Source organism: Peromyscus maniculatus, chromosome 6 (assembly GCF_049852395.1).
Source record: "Peromyscus maniculatus bairdii isolate BWxNUB_F1_BW_parent chromosome 6, HU_Pman_BW_mat_3.1, whole genome shotgun sequence".
Classification (NCBI taxonomy): domain Eukaryota; kingdom Metazoa; phylum Chordata; class Mammalia; order Rodentia; family Cricetidae; genus Peromyscus; species Peromyscus maniculatus.
Window position 1 is genome coordinate 68,144,345 of NC_134857.1, and position 19,721 is coordinate 68,164,065.

Genomic DNA, 19,721 nt, shown 5'->3' on the forward strand with positions numbered 1-19,721 from the left:
AGCCTAGGATCGTGTGGAGCCCTGACAAGGTGGGCAGGCACCCAACAGTCCCTACTCACGGAGCTGTGGGCAGTGGGGATGACCCTGAGCAGGGAGGTGGTAATGGTTGGAGAACGTTCAGAAGGGGAGCTCAGGTTCATTCTCTAGAGAGCGTCCCTAGTGGTAAGGGCCCAAGCAAGCTGTTCAGGCTGACACTGAGCCTACTGGAGGACTGGGGGCCCAGTCTGATGCTGATTTGATCCAGGAGGTCCCCCTCCTTACCATTTTGCTATCCCGAGCCCCTTTGAGTTGCTTTGCTTCCTCTAGCCTGGCACCCCATTCAGTGCCGGCCGCTTCATGGCCCCCAGCACTGAATTCAAGCACTGATGGGCTGCTCCCTGCAGAGAAGCTACTTCTGAGATCTCCAAACGAGGCTCCGAGGGGCACTGCGAACGCAGGAACTGGTATTTACCGCAGTTATCATTGGTACTATATCACTCAGCCACTCAGCTTTGAAAGGAACATTTATTGACTGCCATGTGCCAAGGGAAACCAACAGTGAGCATAAACACAGAGTCCTGCATCCAAGGAGCTTGCAGTCCACCTCCCTGCTAGGGGGAGGCGGAGGGGCTGATCTAGGACCGTGGAGATCACGTCAGGGTGCAGCCTGAGCTAGCACACCTTTCAACCCAGCACTCCGGAGGCTGAGGCAGGCAGACCTCTGAGTTCAAGACCCGCCTGATCTACAAAGTGAGCTCCAGGAGAGCCCGGGCTGCATAGTGAGACAATGTTTCAAAAACAAACTGAAAAAAAAAAAAAAAAAAACAAATCCAAGTCCTGCCTGGTACCACCCCTGCCTGGCACCACCCCCTGCAGGTGCACGGGGAAGAAACAGTAGCTACAGAGGAAGAGATGTGGGGTGGGGTGGGGTGGGGATTCTGTGGGGTGCGTGAAGGACAAGCGGGAGTCAGCAGGTAACCCAGGAAGGCTGAACTCAGATGTGGCCGTCCCTGGGGGAGGAAGAAGGATGGCAGATAGCCTTCTCTCCAGAAAAAGAGTAGAACGGGACAGAAGAGGTAGACTGCAGGGCCACTGAGGCCTGGGAAATTTGACTGTGTGTGGCCCAAGGAGTACCAGGAGGATGGACCACACAGGCAGGGAGCAACCCTCTGAGCAAAAACATGGAGGATTACCACGGGAAGGGTGGCAGGTAGTAAGGGCCTGCTGTTGGAGCTAAGTTAAGCTTGGAGGCTGGCCGCCTGGGAAGTGCGCAAGGCAGAACCTGTGCCTGGCACCTTCTGAAGTCCACTAGACACACACACACACACACACACACACACACACACACACACACACACACAGCCCCGCCTAGGTATATACACAGGAAAGGTACCCAACACATACTTTTAAAATCCATCTAAAATCAGACTTATATACATCAACACTCAGCCCAGCAAACTATGTCCACAGAGCCTCAGGGCCTCGAATGGTGGGTTGGAGAAAGGGAGTTGGACATTTGGCCAACTAGTGTCTCCCTTGGTGGAAGCGTCTCTCTCTCCGTTCACTCCGTCAAACGTGCTTCCTCACGGCCTGCTGGTCCAGTCCCTGCTCCCGGCAGGGTCCACGGGCACTATCCCATCCCCTGCTGGCTCCTCAGCGGTCCTGGCGCCGAGGTGGAGGTGATGGAGGATGCCGTACCGGAGGCAAGTCATAGTGTGCAGGGATGTGGCTGTTCTTGGGCGAGTCATAGTGGCCAGGAGGCAGGCCTGGAGGAAGAGGGGGCGTAGAGCCCACAGACTCTTGATCTGAAGACAGAGAGGACAGGATGAGGTGACTCCTCCCCCCCCCCCCCCCCCGGCTTCCCCTCCTACTCCGGGCTCTTTCTACCCACAGAGAAGTCAATGGCAATGCACATACGTGGGCTGGCTGGACCAAGCGCCTGCATGGACGGCTCTGAGCAAAGCCCTCTGCCTCCCAGCCACCCCCGCCTGTCCACCTCAAAGGATGTGAGGATGCTGTCCCACAACTTGGTCTCCACTTCTCTGGATGCTAATTCTACCCCTCTGGTGCTATACAAGCACCATCTCAAATGCCCAACCTTCGGGTGAGGAACAGACCCGAAGAAGCAGGGCAACGCCCCCAGTGTCCTGCCTGGTTTGAGACCAAACCGCCCAAAGGCCTTGCCCTTGCCATATCATGCCACTGTTTCCGTCTCTTCCCCTGCCCTTCTCCTTCCCATATGCCAGGGCCCTGCAGCCCCTGCTGGGGGCAGGGGGGGCTCACTATGGCTCAAGGGGGTGGGCTGCTCATAGGTGCCACTGTCCCTCTGTGGCTGCCGTTGGCGCCGCTGGCTGTCCCGGAGATGAAGAGGCTGCCTGGGAGGAGACACTGATGGAGGGCCCTTCATCTCCACATAGCTGCTCTCCCGAGGTTCCCCAGGCAGGCCCGGCAGATCTCTGATGGTAGCATAGGGGTTCTCGGTGCTCAGGGACAGAACGCTTGCCCCCAGCCCCTCTCCAGAGGTGGGACCTGCGGGTCAAGGAAGGAAATCAGGCTCCTTGGAGGCACTGGCTCCCTGACCCAGCTTCCCTACCCATCCCTGGCTCTCTGCTCATACCTTTATGACAGAATGGTCCCGGGCCATTCCTGTGGCCATAGCTGCAGCTGTAACTTCGGTCCAGGTGGCCGGAGCCTGAGGGAAGGCAGAGAGGACAGACCTCAGGTCCCTTCTCAGGCCTCTTCTGGAACTAGGCTCTTCCCCCCATCCCAACCCCATCAAGACGACCCAGCAGGGGAAGCTGCACCCGTTCACGCCCTCAGCCTCTGCCTCCAAGCGCCTACCTCTGTCATGGGGTTCTCGTCTGTGCTTCCAGTCAGCGGGCAGAGTAGCATGGTTATCACGCCCATGGGCTCTGCCTGGCCGCTCGGGTGCCTGGGAGCCGACAAAGAGCTGACCGCCTGGAACCTGACGGGGGACGATGGGGGCCCAGGCGCAGGGTCGAGGCTTTCCTGAGCAATGAGTCGCCCCCACCCACATGCAGAGCACACCCCCCTCGATGCACTGACCTTGTTAGGGGGTGGGGGATTGGGGGAGCACTGAGACAGAGTGTGGTAGCTAGGGTTGGAGTAGTAGTGGCTGTAGCTCGGAGAGACATCTGCAGGACAAACACGGGTACCAAGTAGCTCAGAGACAGGCGGAAGCCAGGACCATAGCCGCCTGGCCTCCCTGACTCCTCCCATTTCCACCCCACATTCCGGGGGGGGGGGGAGCGTCGGCCACACCCCACTGCCCATCACTCACCTCAGCCCCGCCCCCGCTCACCTGGCATGACGTAATCCGAGCCATCCAGCCGCCCAGAGCTGTAAGCCACTGCCAAGTGCTCGTGCTCTTTGCCCTTTTGCCAATGGCGGTAGCCAATGAACAGCGCCACCAGGGCCACCACAAGGGCGCCCAGTACTGCAATGCCAATCACGGCACCCAGTGAGTTATGGGCCACAGGAGAGGTGGGCATTATGGTGGAGGACTCCTGGCTTCCTGTGAGATGAAAGTGGGCACTGAGATTGGCAATTTAGTTCTGCTAGTAGACGTGGGTGCACTTCAAGGAAGACAGAGGTGGTGTGGGGGCCCCTGGGTCACAGAACCTTGGAGGGTCAAAGCATCCAAGAACTCACCTATCTTGCAGGGTGCACCACTGTGTCCTGGGGGACAGACACAGGCCCCAGTCTCTGGGTGGCACCTCTCTCCAGGACCACACTGGCATACCTGGGAGCAGTTGACACCAAACACTCCTGGTGGGCAGCCTGGATAGAGCCAAGGAGGCAAGTAGGGGTCACAGAGCCTGCAAACTGCAGCCCCCTCCTGGATAAGGGCTGTGGTGTACTCAGGGACTTAGCTCTCCATCCGTACCTTCCAAGCAGTAAGGTCCAGTCCAGCCTGGGGTGCAGGCACAGCTCCCGTCCTGGGGGTGGCAGGTCCCTCCATGATGACACTGGCAGGCTTGGGAGCATTTGAGTCCCCAGTGGCCTGGGGGACACGCTACAGGAGACAAGGGGCTGTCACCCCCTCTGCATGAACTCTCAGCCCTCAGTACCTCTGAAGTCTTCAGCTTAGCCTTTTCTTGGGGACACCCAGGCTCTGAGGGGCATCTACACTCTGATGACTCAGATGTTCATTTCCAGCCATCTTGACCCACCCTGACCCACCCACTTGACATCTGCTCTCGACTCCCAACAGCCATTTCAAAATAATGTACCCAGTGCTGGGGAGCCAGAAACTTCCCAACAGTCCCTGGGGGGGGGGGGCGCTCAGCACGGGGCTTGTTTTTTTCTTTTTTCAAATATCTGTCTCCTACCTGGGTACTGGGATTACAGCCTAATACGTTATCTCTGTGTGTGATCCTAGCAAATAATCTAATAGTAGACACTACCGAATTCTATGCAGAAAACAAACAAACAAACAAACAAAAACAAACAAAAACAAAACAAAACAAAAAAACCCACTGCCCCAGAGCTCCTTTACGCCCTGACTGCAGAAGTGCAGTCTCTGGGCAGCCACTTCTCCCTTCAAAACATGCTTCTGCTGCCTGGACGAGTCGCTCCTTTATCATCGTATAGTTATGTGGGAGATGACACACAATCTAAATAATGTGAGACAGATAGAAAGCAGCCATGGCTGCTGGGGGAGGGAGACCCACGTTCCCGTCAATGGCCCCACACCCGCACAGGCCAACAAACTGGACTCGGTGAGTTACAGAAAAGGAATGGGCATTGGGTAGGAGAAAGACATATTAGGAGTTATGAGGGGGAGTGGGATTTGGTCAAGACACACAGTATATGTGTATGAACTCTCCAAAGAATAAAAGTAATAGGTTTTTGTTGTTGTTGTTGTTGTTCTTGTTTTTGGGTTTTGGTTTCTCAAGACAGGGTTTCTCTGTGTAGCTTTGGAGCCTGTCCTGGAACTCGCTCTGTAGATCAGGCTGGCCTCAAACTCACAGAGATCCGCCTGCCTCTGCCTCTCAAGTGCTGGGATTAAAGGTGTGTGCTACCACCGCCTGGCTACATAGTTTAAAATATATATGTATATATATTTTATATTTAAATATATATATATATATATTTAAAGGAAGAGAAAATAATATGTTCAAGAGGTAAGTTTTGGGGATTTGCTGTTCCATAAACACCCTGCTCTTCCCAGGTTCTAGAAAGGCAGAAAATTTCTCCCTCTGACATGTTCGCTGCTGCATCCTCCACTAAAACCAGTTCCCAGCACGAAGGCGATGGCAGGATTTTTCCTATTGTACAGATAACCAACTAAGGTGGGGGCGGGGGGCGTCTGCCCAGAGCCCGGACCGGGCAGGCAGCAGGCACACCTGCTCCCGCACAAGCTGCTACGCACGTTCAGAGCAGTCCGGGCCTGTCCATCCTGCCAGACAGTAGCAGGTCCCGTCCGAAGGATGGCAGGAAGAGTGGTTGTTGCACTTGCAGGGCACGCAGCGTTTGCCGTAGCGACCAGGCTGGCAGGCTGGGGAAGGGGAGGCATGGTGACTAGGGGGGGGGGGCGCGTGACCGGGGTCTCCCTTCCCACCTCCCCCTGGATTAACTCTCCCGGAGATGGGAGGCAGAGGCAGAACCCAAGCGGGGCTCCTGCATCTGAACTGCTAACAGAAGGGAGTGGAGCGTGCTCACGCCTCTGGCAGGACGGGCCTCGGAACCCCGGCGTGCACACACAGTTGCCGTTCTCGGGTACACAGGTACCCCCATTTCTGCAGGCGCAAGTGTTGCTGCAGTTGGCCCCCCAAAAGCCCTCGGGACAAGGCAGGTGGCAGCGTGAGCCTGTGGGAGACAGCTAAGGGTCATCTCCTGTGGCGTACGCTCCCGACTCCACCGCAGACCGGAGACCTAGACACCCGGAACGCTCACCCATCCAGCCAGCCTGGCATCGGCAGCGTCCATGAACAGGGTCACAGCCATCAGAGTGGTCACAGTCACAGACACTGGCGCAACCTTCACCGAACTGCCCCTCCTTGGAGAGGGCGAGGAGGGGAGAGCAGGCTAGTCAGCCCGAGGGGTGCTACGCCCTCCCCTCCCCCAGGCAGGCGGGCTGTGGTCACTCACCGGGCAGGGAAGCTGGCAGTGAGCTCCGTGCCACCCAGGGGTACAAGTGCAGGCTCCAGTTTGGGGGCTGCAGGCTCCCTCGTGGGCACACTGGCAACTGGCATTGCAGCTGAAGCCCCAGGTGCCAGGGGGACAGGGCACGGAGCAGTTACCACGCTGCCAACCTAGAGAAGGCAAGCAGGTAAGGGCTGTGCCAGCTTTATGCTGTGAGCTGGGCATGAGTGGAAAAGCACATGAGCAAGCCATTGTCTGGGCCTCCTATGGCTGCCACCCGGCCTGGGCCCCCTCTTTTCCACCCCACCCAGGGCCTCCTCTGTCTCTCCTACAGAACACAGGAGGCTGACAACAAACCCAAGCTCAGAGTGGAGCTCCACGGGCCCTCTGTGGGATGACAGGGAAAAATGGGGGCTGAAGACCCCATGCTTGGTTGAGTCTATACCACAGGATCTGAGCAGGCGGAGGAGGGGTCCACTTGCTTTCCCCACCTGCTGATGTCGGGGTGTCCTTGCCATTTACCTGCCCCAGAGGACAGCCCCTGGGAGAGCTCCCCGGTACAGTCCTGGGACATTTCTATGGACCTGAGGGTGGGAATGTCCATTATAGAGGTATCTTTTGGTCTACACCTTGTAAGGACAAGTATGGCGTTTGTAGCCTAGAGAAAAGCAAAATGACTAGGGCGTTTGGGCTCCGCCTGTGATCCCAGCACTCGAGGCTGAGCCAGGATGGGTGCTTGGACTCTGAGTCTATCCTGGGCTATATAGTGGGACCTCGTCTGAAAATAAATAAATAAATAAATAAATAAATAAATAAATAAATAAATAAATAAATAAATAAAAGCAGGACGGGAAAGAGAGGATGAGAGAGGACAAAGAAATAAAGTGTTCTAGCAGGAACCAGCCCGGATCCGTTCCCACAGGCCCACTTCCAGTAGGTTTTGCCCTGGTGCCCTCCTCACCCCCATCCCGCCCCCTCCCAAAGACCCTGGTCCATTACCTTCCTTGCAAACGCACGTGCCGTCGATGGGGGAGCAGGCGATGGCATTTTCGCAGGAGCAGCGGGAGGAGCAGTTGATCCCGTACGTGTCGGGTGGGCAGAGGTTAGCGCAGTGAGGTCCCTGGAAGCAGAGGGCGCACGAGTGAGGGGCCGTCCAGGCTCCACCCCGCTCCTCCTATCCCTAGGGCGGGACGCAGCCTCACCGTGTAGCCGGGTGCGCACCGGCAGAGGCCGCTGTCGGCAAGGCAGACGCCACCGTGCAGACACAGGCAGTGCTCCTGGCAGCCGGGCCCGTGCGTGTCCTGTGGGCAGCTCTCGTTGCAGTGCAGGCCGGCCCAGCCCGGCTGGCAGGCGCACTCGCCGTGCATAGGGTGGCAGCTGTGGGCACAGGAGGGGAGCCGTATGACAGGAGTCCCTTCCTCTACAGAGCCCGAGTAGGGAGCCAAGGGGCTCCGTGAGAGCCTCCGGAGAGCCGGGCTGGGCCAGGAGCAACGCCCAAACCGCTCCCACCCCGCCCCGTCCCTAGACCCCTCCTCGATCCTTCTGTGCCACTGATACCACCCTTAGCTATCCCCTGGTGCTTTCTGTTCCTCTGTCTCCCTTGACCGTGTTTCCCGCAGCCCACCTGAGACTATGTTCTAGATCGCAGGTGCAGGGCTCCTGGCAGCTGAGACCGTAGAGGCCGTCTGGACAGAGGCGGTCCGTGCAGCGGTCGCCTGTGAAGCCGTGTTCACACAGACACGCGCCATTGGCAGGAAAACAACGGGCACCAGGGGCGCAGTCGCAGGTCTCAGCACAGTCTTGCCCGAAGCGGCCCACGGGGCACTCTTCATGGCACCTGGGTACCGGGTTAAGCACTTCTGTATAAACTGGGCTCCACCTCCTCCTGGTCCACCCCAGCTCCCTAGAGCCACAAGCTCACCGGTCCCCGATATAGCCAGGAGCGCAGTGGCACTGCCCAGTAAACCGGTCACAGAGGCCACGGTTGTGGCAGCGACATTCCTGGGTACAGTTGGGTCCATAGAAACCCTCTGGGCAGGGCAGGGAACAGATGACACCCTGTGGGTGGGTGAAAAGTCACTTAATCCCCTTCTCATGGCCACAGGCTGTTGGACACCCCCATATACTCAAAGCCCTCCAACCTCGCTGGGGTGCTGAGGGCCCATCTCATGAAACCACTGGCCCCTAGCCCTGTCCAGAGCCACCCTCAGAGTTCTCCTGGGAATCCCAACCCCATGCACACAGCCCCCCCCCTTCATACCATCCAGCCCGGTGGGCAGCTGCAGGAGCCTTGGGGGACCTGGAAGACACCTCCATTTTGGCAAGGATAGGTTCTGGGGCAGAAGAAGCTAGCAGTGCCCTGTGAACAGGGCACATTACAGCTGTGGAACAGGGGTGAGGTCAGAGTGTCATCAGGAAGAACCTTCAGCTGGCCCTCTGTTCTCCCCAAGGCTGGCTACCCGCACAGCAGGAGCCTCTGGGGCAGGTAAATGGCAAGGACACCCCGACATCAGCAGGTGGGGAGAGCAAGTGGGCCCCTCCTCCGCCTGCTCAGAGGGTCCCCTCTTCGCATCTGCTCCTGCTACAGTCTTTCTACCCTGGAGAGGTCAGCACCCCAACTCTCTCCTTGCAACCAGTTCTGCCTAAGTCCTCAAGTCAGCCTCGCTTGACGACAGGCACTCTCTCCATCTCTCTCTCTCTCTCTCTCTCTCTCTCTCTCTCTCTCTCTCTCACACACACACACACACACACACACACACACACACACACCACTCACACACTCCCTCACGCTGTGATTGTGGCAATTGTTCTAGGGAACAGCTCACAAGGAGTTGATGGCTGCTTGAGGCGGCTTGGCTGGGACCCAGCAGAGCCGGACTAAGATCCTGGCCTCTCAACTCCATCATTTCCCCATGCACGGTCCCGTGTCTATGGCCCCGTCACACACCTGGGTCCTGTTCTCCCGGGGGGACAGAAGCAGGCTCCGTTCTGGGGGTCACAGGATGCCCCGTGGCAATGACAACCAAGCCGGCAGGCCGGACCATAGTGGCCAGGAGGGCAAGGCTGGAGGCAGCTGGGAGGCTGCAGGCCAGAGGGGCAAAAGCACTCCCCACTCTTGGGATCACAGGAACTGCTGTTGCCACAGGGGCAGAACCTGTCACACCTGGGCCCCCACTGTCCTGGGGCACACTCTGTGGAACAGAATGAAAGGGAGTCACCGGGCACTTAGCCTCCAGCTGGACCCAGTCTTACCGCCCCCACACCCATACCCTCTACCCCATCTCCAGAAAGGGCAGCTAACAGCAGCGGACGCCAATAAAAAGCTGTCCGAGTCACTAACAACTCACCGCTGGAACAGTCGTCACCCCGCCAGCCCGGTGCACACTGGCACCGATTAGGCGCCACACAGCGACCGTGGACACACTCCTGGGCACAGAGTGCTGGCCAGAGATGGGATGAATGAGAAGAAGCCTCCATCCCGCCCAGAGCCATCCCTCCCATGCCAGGGACCTGCAGGTCCCCAGTCCCCAGCTCCATCTCAGATGAAGACGTGGGGAGCGACCCCCAGGGGTCCAGGCTCCCTGGCCCCTCTCTGTGAACATGTCTAAACATCTTGTTAGGAAATGGGGGGATCCTCAAGTGGGTAGTTGGATAGAGGTATGGTCAGAATGGGTAGGGCTGAGGTGAGGGCTAAGTCGGGCTAGGAAGCCGGCCTGCAGAGCCTGGTGACAGAGCCGAATAAAGGGTCAGGGGACGGCAGGGGCCCGTCCTGAGACAGGCTCACAGGAGGCTAGGGGACAAGAGACTGGACAATAGGGAAGTAGGTCCGGCCTCCACTCCCAGCCCTGTGACCCCAACCCCAGCTACTGCCGAAGGGGGGGATCTAAAGGAGCAGACAGCAGCACCCCACCCACCATACCCCTTACTAGGGCAGGGAAAAGTTCCGACGGATGGGTCCCTCCCATCCCATTCCCACCCTGGCCCAACTCAAGACTTACGGACGCAGGCCCCGCCGCTCTCATAGTAACCCCCACAGCACTGCAGACGTGGGCGGGATTCAGTCTTCACCACCTGACGGTACACGGTCCGGTAGACGACCCTGCAGTGGCCCAGGAGGTGGCCATCAGTGCTCTTCGCGGAGGCCCTGGCCACCCCACCTCTCCCCCTCCCACACCCATCACACCTCAGTGAGGCACTGGAGGGCTCGGAGGCAGGCGTCCCTTCTCTGCCCCACGTCAGCTACACACACACACACACACACACACACACACACACACACACACACACGGAACCAGACACACCTTCACAGGCCGCCTGGGTGCCCACACTGGACAGCCGAATGCCTTGAGGTCAGAGTGTCCTCTGAGCAGCACAGGCCGCCTGGGTGCCCACTACGGACAGGTCAGAGTGTCCTCTGAGGTCAGAGTGTCCTCTGAGGTCAGAGTGTCCTCTGAGCACCAAAGGTTCCGAGCGGGGTCAGGGCCCGGCCAGCCCCGGGTTCATAGAAGGATAAAGCACTCACGTGGGCCGCGGACAGCTGTGGGGGTCCTCCCAGGGCCTGTCACAGGACTCGGCTGGCAGCAGGCTGAAGGGACGTAAGTGGGACTCCTTCGTGGTGGTGGTGAAGCTGTGGGATGAGAACAGTCAGGCCCGAGGAGAGCCCTGGCCTGCGTGGGCAGGGTGCCGCAGAGAGCCAAGGCCAGGCTTCATCATGCACAAAACCAGGACCCCAGTCTCTGGGCTTCCCCATCCAACTCCCCACCCGTCTTGTCTAGGGGCTCCTTCTAGAACTGGAATGTTCTAGGACTCCTCCCACCATAGCTGTTTCTCATCCTAAGGGCCGAAGCCACACACGCACGCACATTTGCACACCTCCCGATATGGGAAGCTTGAACCTGACTGCTCAATCTTGACCCAGCCATGGACTAAAGCACTTTTGGCTAACCCTGGGCCCTGTTTTCCAGTCCCGTCCCTACCTTCTCCCCATCCCCACCCCCACCCCAGCCAGCCCCTCTGCTTGGGCTACACTACATGGCTCCCTCCCACAGGGATCCAGGGACAAGGACAGGTAAAAATCAGGGTCAGAGATAGGACAGAGGCGGGAAAGGTCAAAGGCCATGGAGGGGCACGAAGAGACCAGAAACAGATTCCTAGGAGGAGCCGCTCGTCCGGGACAAGCATCCAGCTCGGGGCCCTTCTCACCTTTCCCAAAAGGTACAGACATTGGGATCGTTGGAGTTGAGCGTTCTGGCCAGACCCAGGCCGAGGGCCAGGAGAAGCAGGGGCCGCAGAAGAGGCCGCATCGCAGAGGCCCGCAGCAGGGCACACAGCCACTGAACAGCGCAGCCAGCAGCCGGAAGGACGCATCTGCAGAGAGGCAAGCAGCAGGCATGCTGAAGAGACCAGCCCACGGCCTCCGTGGTCCTCTGGTCCACGGGGCGGGACTCCAGCTCCCCCAGGACCCCAGGACAGTGACCCTAGCACACTTCCGTGGCTCCGGATCTCGGCTCAGTTTGAACATTCTGACTCCAGCCCTCATTATTCCTGGAACTCTGCGCCACCTTGCTTTTCTGTCTGTTCCCTGACAGCTCCCCCCACCACCACCCCACCACCTCCAAACACACACACACACACACACACACACACACACACACACACACACACACACACACACACACACAGGCTGGCGGCATGCTCATCTCTTTTAGAGCCTCCTGGTACCGTTCACTACATCACTTGACCACCCCCTGGCCTAGCAAATAAATACTAAGGACACTGAAAGGTGTGCCACGGTGTGAACTGCCACGGTGTGAACCTGGGACCGATGAAGGAGGTTCTAAGGGAAGCCAACTTGGGCTCAGTCCGAGAGAACTTTCGAATGGCCAGGACAGTTCACTACCGGATGCCACAGACAGCAAGTTTCCATCACTGTATGTGGGCAGCCGGGAGCCAACGCCACGCTAATGAAGTATTGTCAGGAGGCTCTTGCCACGGGATGGCAGTGTGGCTGTGGCTGGACGACCACACAGCCACTGGTGTACTCCAAGGGGCAATTTCCATCTTTCTCTGATAGCTCAAGGAACCTGGCTCCTCCTCATCTCCACACCGAGGCCTCACCCCCGAGGGTGGGAAGAGTCAGGACCCCGGATGGGATGGGTTTTTCTCTGACCTCCCAGGCTGAGGAAAAGCTGACAGCTATTGCCCGCCTCCCTGCTCTACTCTCCAGAGATACCCACATCTGCTTGTAATTTTTTTCTTCCGGAGGAGAGAGGTCGCAGTTACTGGCCCCTTACACCCCTGAGTATCTCTGGAATGTTGTTGCAGCCCCATCCCTGGCCCCCCACCCCCACCCACATATTCTCCAGGTCATGATTCTCTCAGCTCAGCCAGGGCACCTTCTTCTCAGATTAACATAGGCTCCCTGACTAAGCCCAATTCCCTACTGTGGCCCACCCCCAACTTTAACCCCCTAATAGCTGAATTCCCCCACACACACCCGTCATCCCCTTTGCTCCATGCTACTGCTGCCCAGAGCAAACTCCCAGCTCCATCAATGGGCCAGAGACACTACACCCCACACATCCCCTGGGGCCCAGCTGCACCTCTAGCCAAGTCTCAGTTGACCAAATATCTCACCAGTGATGCCAGCACGGGCCTGGGAAAGCCAGATGATGTCCTGGGGACCCCAGTGCTCAGGGTCTAAATCCTTAAAAGAGGAAACCCAGCTGGCTCCCCACTCCCATACCACCCTGTCAGGTGTGAAGGGCTCCCATTTGGCTGGCTTGGCTACTGGGCTGGCATCGTGGCCTCGGGAGACGGGGACGTGCCCAGGGAGCCACACCATGGTCAGAGGTACCCACTGCTACTCACAACCTGATCCAGCAAAAAAGTCCCCAGCCTACAAAGCCAGTTCCTTCTCTCAAGGGTCCCAGACTGTCTCCTCCAACCTTGCCCTACACACTGCCCACCACAGGGTTGGCTCGAACTGGTCCAAGCTACTCTTCCCCACCTCCCCGAGGGTGTTCCACAGCCAGGGCCATGGGCAGAACCCAGAGCTCTCCACATCTCTGCCCCTGCTCTGAGTCTGTTCCACATGCCGTTCTTCCAGAATCTTGGGCTCTAGTCAGGATGCAGTCTCACCTACGAAGTCACCCATGGGTCTCAGGGCGCTGCCCTGTCCTGTCTGTTCCTAGAGTCCCTAGCGGGAAGATTGAATAAGGTAAAAGAAGGTTGGGTTGGGGCGGCATAAAGCCCTCCCAGGCTCACCTGCCCTTACCCCCAGGCCACAAGTATCAAGTGTTGCCCCATCTCCCCCTTCAGTTCAGCTGGGGGCTCAGGATAGCCCTGCACAGAACAGGGGGTACCGTATTACGGGAGATGACCAACTGGAACTCTGCTAGGCGGCTAGCTGCCTGAAGAAGGGCTATACCTTCCCTCTTCCCAGAGGCCTTCAGGGTGGGGCTGCACTGTGGAGGAGATTTCAGCTACTCTGTTGTCCAGGGCGAGAAGCCAAGGTGGAGCCAGCAGAGACCAGTGGGTGGACAATAGGGAGGGGAGATGGGGGGGGGTCCCTAGCTGAAAGCAGAAGGATTTTACCTGACCATTCCCAGCCTGAGAAATAAACACAGGCCTGATGAGGACCCCAAAGCCTCCAAAGCTGGCTTCCCCCGGGGCGGGGGGGGGGGGGGGGGGAGCTGGTGCAGCTGATGCCTGTCCCATGAGCCTCCAGCTACTCTCCAGTCCCAGTAGCACCCAGCCTCTATGACTACATACCCATCAAGGTGCTTAGTCCTTCGTTCCTGGCTCCCTGCCCCAGGAGACCCCTCTCGGGCCCCTTCTGCTCGGCCTCCATCTCCCAGGAAGCTTCTGTTCTGACCAAGGGCTTCCCCTCACAACAGTTAGAATGTGGCCCTGTACTGTTCTGAGATGGGTCAGGCAGGCAGGGAGAGACTCCCATAGGCCACCTCTCCATCAGCCCTCGTGGAAAGTGCTACTCTCCGGTCCACAGAGGAAGAAGCAGACTCAGTAAATAGAGGAGTCTGCCCCGGAGCCACAGCCAGTGGTGTCAGAAGAGGGATCCAAACTCCAGCAGCAGCAGAGGCCTCCCAATAGTTTTATTTCTGGACGGACGGGGATTAGGAAACCCAGGGGCTTGATATCTTTACAGCCCAGTTATAGGAGTAGGGAGCAGGCCAAGGGCTGGACGAGGGGAGGGAAGGGGAGGGGAGGCGGCCACTAGAACATGATCAGAGGCGTGGGAACCGCGCTGAAGGCAGTCAAAACGAACAACTTTTCTCTCCCACCTCCACATGCAAATTGCTGGGCTCTTGGCCAGGCTCAGCTCCATTTCCTGCCTGCAAGGCTGCGAGCTACATTCCTGCCTCTCAGCCTCCAAGTCCCACAGGGCCCGGGCCTGTTCCCTCTCCAAGAGCCCCCCTACCCTCCCTGCACCCCAGCCTCTGGGAGGAGGAAGTGAGTCTAGGGCCTCTGGGAGATGAGAGAAGAGGGGTCCTTAACCAGAAAAGGGCAAACGGGAACGGTGGAAGACGACGCCGGAACTTCTGCAGGCCTTTCCCAGCTCCCTCACCCTCTGAGGACTGGTGTAGCGTGGGATAACCCCTGCACTCTGGCCCTTCTATCCCAGTTCCGGAGAATGGTAGCATACCCTGCCACAAGGTTACCGTAAAGATTAACCGGGGTGGTACACTTGGGGCCGATCTGTAACATGCACTGCTCCATCCACAGTAGCTGTACCCAACATCCACAGGACCCCTGTGTTCCCCTGGCATGCATTCCAGGAAAAACTGGGGTGGTTTTTTTTTTATTTTTCAAGAACCCCCACGATGATCCGGGAATAAACAGGGTTGAAAATGCTGACAGGCAGAAAGGAAGTATAGGGGGTGGGAGGAGGCCAGAACCTGATCCCCCAGAATGACGGGCTGCCTGCCAGGTGCATCTTCGAGCTAGAGCCAGTAACAGGGCAGGATCCCTGGATTTCCTCTCCTCCCTCCCCTGCAGTACCAACCCCAACTCTCTGATCCCGCCCCCCCCACACCCATTTTGTAGTCCAAGGACTCTAGTTCCGTCCCTGTCACAAGCTGTGTGACTTTGGTTAAATCCCTTGGGCCCTCTGAGCCGCCATCCACACATCAGCCTCCCTCATAACGGACTGTTTAAGCCTGGCACGTTCCTCACACACCTTCTCCTGGTTTTCCTCGGCACCCTTCCCTTCCATCGCTGGCTGGTGGGTGAGTCTCCCATTCTCCTTTTTCTGTCAAGGCCGTCACGGACGGTTGAGTGGTATGTTCCCCCCACCCCCCACAACATCTTTTGCCTCCCAAAGAGGGGAGGACAAAGGGACACCCATGCTGCCCTGCAGCTTAGCTTGGTGCTGAGGTGGGCATTTGAGTCCCTGTCTCTCTCTGCCCTTTCCTGAGCCGTCTTTGCCGCCGAGACTTGTCGATGTAGTCCTCCCCAACCAGGAGTGAGACCCCATCCCAGGCCTCCACGTCCTCCCCCAAAAGAGAACTCTGCCAGCATTGACTGCCCAGTGGCACCTCACACCATGGTCTCCCCAAGCACACAGGGCCCCTCCTACATCCAGCCTAGCCGGGCTCGGCACGCCAGGCATGTCTGCCGGATGGAGGAACAGGAAGCCTGAGAGAGGCAGACTGGAGGCCGGGGCAGCAGGAGCAGGGCAGGGGTGAGCGGCTGGCCTGCCACTGCCTCAGGAAACGGAGGCTGGAGGGTCTACCACGGACCTTGTTTACTCATCAGGAAACAGAGAACCAGCAGGGAATCTGACTCACAATCCCAACCAGTCCCCGCCCCAGCCCTGGCTACCACCTGGAGAGGGGCGGCTCTTTTCACCCATGGAGGCTGGAGACATGGAGGGTCTTCCTCTCACCCAAGGGCTGTCTGGCCACCAGACTGGGACACGCCTGGAGGGCAGCTTCCCCACTGGCCTGCCTTCCTTACCACCACGCAGAGATGCCCTCCAGAAATTCTAATTCTGGCGGGGCAAGATGGCTTTTACCTATAACCCCAACACTCCGGAGGTGGAGGTAGGAGGGTAATTTATTCCAGGTCAGCCTGGGCTACACACAGAGTGAGCTGGAGTTCAAAACAAACAAACAAAACAAAACAAAGCAAAGCACATAGGGCCCCGTTCTGACCACTGCCCCCTTCTACCACCTTCTGTGGCTCTCGATTACAATAAGGCCAGCTACACCAGGCATCTAGCCTTGTGACAGCCACTGAAGTCAACAGCCCCACACGCCTCTCACCATGCAGCCGCCTCTGCGCAAGCCTCCTCAGGATGTCCAGTTGCCCCCAGCCTTCAAGAGCAGCCTCCACCAAGAAGTGCCTCGGTGTTCACGCCTCCCCGTCCCTCCCTGCCCTGTGGACTGAACGGGCATGGCTCCCATGGCCCAACAGTTCTGGCTGCTTTCCCTGAGTCTGCTTGTACCTCCTGGCTCCAAGTGGGACGCTCCCCCTGACACAGGGGGATGACCCAGCCAAAGTCAGTACCTGTGTCCCTCCTCTGGGAGCAGGTAGAGCAAACCCAGACCACTCTAGGGGCTGACAGAACACTGTAGTCTAGGGAGGGACTAAGGGACAACCCTCTGGGGCAGCTACATCCACCAGCCTCCTCTCAGTCTCCCCTCCCCATGTACAACACACTCCAACACTGGCATGGACCCATGTTTCCTCCGAACTCAGCCCAGGGCCACAGTGGGCTCTTTCACTGGTCTGGGCTTGCTTGGGGGTGCTGGAAGTGGAACCCTGGTCCTTGAGCATGTTAGACAAATGCTACACCAGTGAGCTGTAACCTAGCCTGCCCACAATGCTTACCCACAGCTGTCTGCCACTGTGTCAGAGTTGGCTTGGACAGGGCCCTTCTCCCACACACCTGGGTGCCTAACCCCAGCAGGTGGACACCCCAAACTGAGTACCGAGCACTGCAGCTTTCCTTCTGAGGCCTACCAGAGAGGCTGTGGCCTCCCCTCGGCTCCCCTCAGGCCTCCCAGAGCCCCAGACATGGTGCTGTGTGACTGGGAAGAGAAAAAGCAGAGGCAGAAAAGACTAACACCGTGGGGTGAAAGCTGGCCCCGCCTCTGCCATACCGGCCTGGGTCAGGAACTCCTCAGGGTTGGCATCCAAGTTCCCCGGTGCTGAGGGGGACGAGGATACAGAAATGCAAGGCTCTGAGTCACCTAGCATGTAGGGAATATGCACTAGATAGGAGTCCTCATCCTGGATCTGGGGGCCACGGACTCTTCCAAACACAGGGACTGAGTCCCGGATGCCCCTCTGTGGGTGGGGGCAGCCACAGGAAGATGCCCACACTCAGGATCCTGCTTCCAGGCTGTGTGCAGGTGTGTGACACTAGTTATCTATCACCCTGGGGAGACACAGTGAGGACTAACCTCTTCCTCCTCTTAGCTCTTACGCCTCCTATTTCAGAGATGAAGAACCGGGAAGGGGGCACTTTGTGCCCCTCACCACACAAGCCTCCAGAGCACAGCAGCGGGCTGGACCAGGCCTGCCCACCGTGAGTGCCCTCCCTCCCTTCCATCTCTGCGTCTTCTCCTCAGCCTGTGATCTTTGTCCTCAGCCTCTCTCCTACATCCACAGTCCTCCCCCTGGGGCTCGTCCCCCCCCCCCGTCTGTGTGTCTGGTGTGGCCTGTGTCTGTGTTTACGTCTGTCTACCCCCTCTCCTCCTGTCCTGCCCGTCCGCTAGCGTCCCCCACAGAGCAGGTACCAGGAGTCACCGCCACCTGCACCAGGCTGGAGACGAGGCCACAGGGCGCTTCTTCAGAGGAGTCAAGATATTGTAGAGCCTCTTACCTACCTATCTGTCTTCCTCTAGGTCTCCCGCTGCCGGAGCGGCGTGCCTGGGGAGGGTTTCCTCTTCTGGGAAAGTCTGATAGGGCCCGTCGGTGTGGAGCGGAGAAGCAAAAGCCAACCCTCTCTCTTCACCCCGCAGCAGGGACACGGTGGCAGGCTTTGGAAGAGGTCGTCTGTTGGAGAGCAGCCGGGGACAGACTGGGAGGGTGGGAGGCCTGTCCACACCCACCTCACCCATCCCCACACAAAGAGAGATGCTATGGGGTGGAGCTGGGTTTGGAGATCAGCCTCCATCCCTCTAGGCCCAGCACAGGCAGGGGTTGAGAACTGACCCCTGATCCTGCCCTGCCCGGAGCCGAGGCCTGGCTGAGCCTGGGAGTCTCAGCCAGCACATGCTGTTCCCATCTCTTGGGACTAGGGTCACAGTCCCCAGCTGGGGCAGGGAGCTCCAAACCAGGGAGTCACGAGTTCACGGCTAGAGGCTGGAAATGGGGATGGGAAGCGAGAGAGGCCTTGCTGGAGCCTGGGCTCCTGGGCTCCAGGGCCTGGCAAGGGGCCCACATCCCCCAGGCCGAGAGCCTTCAGAGGCTCTGGGTGCCCGTGGCTGACCTCTCTCCCACAAGGTGGGAAGGGACTTGCAAGTCTACACTGAACAGAGAGACCTTTTCCAGGAGACATGCTTTCCCTCCACCACAGAAGGAAACAGGCACAGTGTTTTGTTAGCGCCTCCAGAAAGAAGAAATTGAGGGATGGAGGAAGACAAGGATTAGGGTTTCTTTTCAGGGTTTCAGCACCGCCAAGGTTCCAGCAACCTGCACACTGGAACCCGGGAGGCGAGCCTTCCAGGCTGCCTTCCCCTGGGCGAAGAGAACACTCCCCCAGGCTGGCCCTGGGTTCCTAATCCTCACAACCACAGTAGCTTTTCTTCCCACTTAGGTGGGTCTCTCTCTCTCTCTCTCTCTCTCTCTCTCTCTTCCCCCCCCCCCCCGGTCTGCTCGCTCTCTCCGCAGATCTTTCTCTCCACTCTCTCTCCTATTTATTATCTTTCTCTCCTTTCTCTTTCCACTTAGACGGCTCGAGCGCTCCCTCCACCCCCATCTCGTCTTTCCACTCAGCGCTATGCTGGGTTCCATCCCAGCAGTCTCAGGCTCCAGAGCCCAGGGCTGGGCTGGTCACTCACCTGCCTCGGAGCTCGGAGGTCGGCTGCGCGGCGGCGCGGCGTATGCACCGCCGACGGGTCCCGCTAGCCGACAGAGCTGGCTGCACGGGCAGGAAGGGGGTGGGCCTCCGCCCGCGCCCAGGCAGGAAGTCCGCGCAGGGAGGCTGGAGCCGGGCCGGGTGGGGTCAGGCCTCCGCACGCCTGTCTGCGAAAGTGGACGAGGAGAGCCGCCCAGCCTGACAGCCTTGCGATCACGATCAGCGCCCGCTCCCGGCGTCGCTGTCCACCCGACGCCCCTCTTTCCTGCCCGGCGGCGCCCTCTGGCGGCCCTCGGCGGAGGGGCGCCCCCGCCTGTCCAGTCAGGTCATTGCGACCTTTTTTGGCGTGGGTTGAAGCAGGATGCTGCGATATCCAGAGGCCAAGGCAAGATCTGAGCCGCTGTCCATCCATGATGATTGCTCCGAAGCACTCAGCGACCCACCCTAGTCAGGGTGTAAAGCAAAGACAACTTGGGACTGTGGATGTGGCTCATGCTGCGGGTCCTGGGTTGAATTCTCAGGGGCAGGGCTACCTTTATTTAGCCGTGGTGGATATATAATAAAAACGAGCCCACTTGGTTTGATA

General features: G+C 58.7%; 1 protein-coding gene across 5 annotated transcripts; it reads right to left on the bottom strand.

Annotated features, from left to right (window-relative positions):
* Positions 1-485: 485 nt before the first annotated feature.
* Positions 486-19,260, bottom strand: Pear1 (platelet endothelial aggregation receptor 1). 5 transcript variants are annotated; one of them, XM_042279255.2, is made up of 24 exons: positions 19,119-19,260; positions 17,943-18,111; positions 11,290-11,454; positions 10,610-10,714; positions 10,086-10,186; positions 9,435-9,527; positions 9,035-9,278; positions 8,348-8,468; positions 8,009-8,145; positions 7,712-7,924; positions 7,290-7,464; positions 7,087-7,207; positions 6,094-6,257; positions 5,899-6,001; positions 5,665-5,811; positions 5,375-5,500; positions 3,887-4,015; positions 3,652-3,780; positions 3,302-3,514; positions 3,046-3,134; positions 2,821-2,911; positions 2,597-2,671; positions 2,263-2,508; positions 486-1,784 (listed from the first exon to the last, which is right to left on the bottom strand). In XM_042279255.2, exons 3-24 carry the CDS (start codon positions 11,388-11,390, stop codon positions 1,633-1,635), a joined length of 3,075 nt encoding a protein of 1,024 aa, XP_042135189.1. In that variant the 5' UTR covers positions 11,391-11,454; positions 17,943-18,111; positions 19,119-19,260; the 3' UTR covers positions 486-1,632. The 5 variants fall into 5 exon arrangements, with proteins under 5 accessions (XP_042135189.1, XP_015850801.1, XP_076430487.1 ...); XM_015995315.3 differs by having other exon boundaries at positions 2,821-2,944; positions 19,119-19,217; XM_076574372.1 differs by lacking the exon at positions 17,943-18,111 and having other exon boundaries at positions 1,381-1,784; positions 2,821-2,944; positions 19,119-19,205.
* Between the last annotated feature and the right edge of the window lie 461 nt (positions 19,261-19,721).

Excerpts from the sequence above, each read along its gene's own strand:
- Pear1 (XM_015995315.3), bottom strand. The coding sequence starts at position 11,390 with ATGCGGCCTCTTCTGCGGCCCCTGCTTCTCCTGGCCCTCGGCCTGGGT. Across the intron at positions 7,465-7,711 it reads GATCTAGAACATAGTCTCAG|CTGCCACCCTATGCACGGCG; the intron begins GTGGGCTGCGGG and ends CTGTGCCCACAG. Across the intron at positions 2,672-2,820 it reads ACGAGAACCCCATGACAGAG|GCTCCGGCCACCTGGACCGA; the intron begins GTAGGCGCTTGG and ends GCCTTCCCTCAG.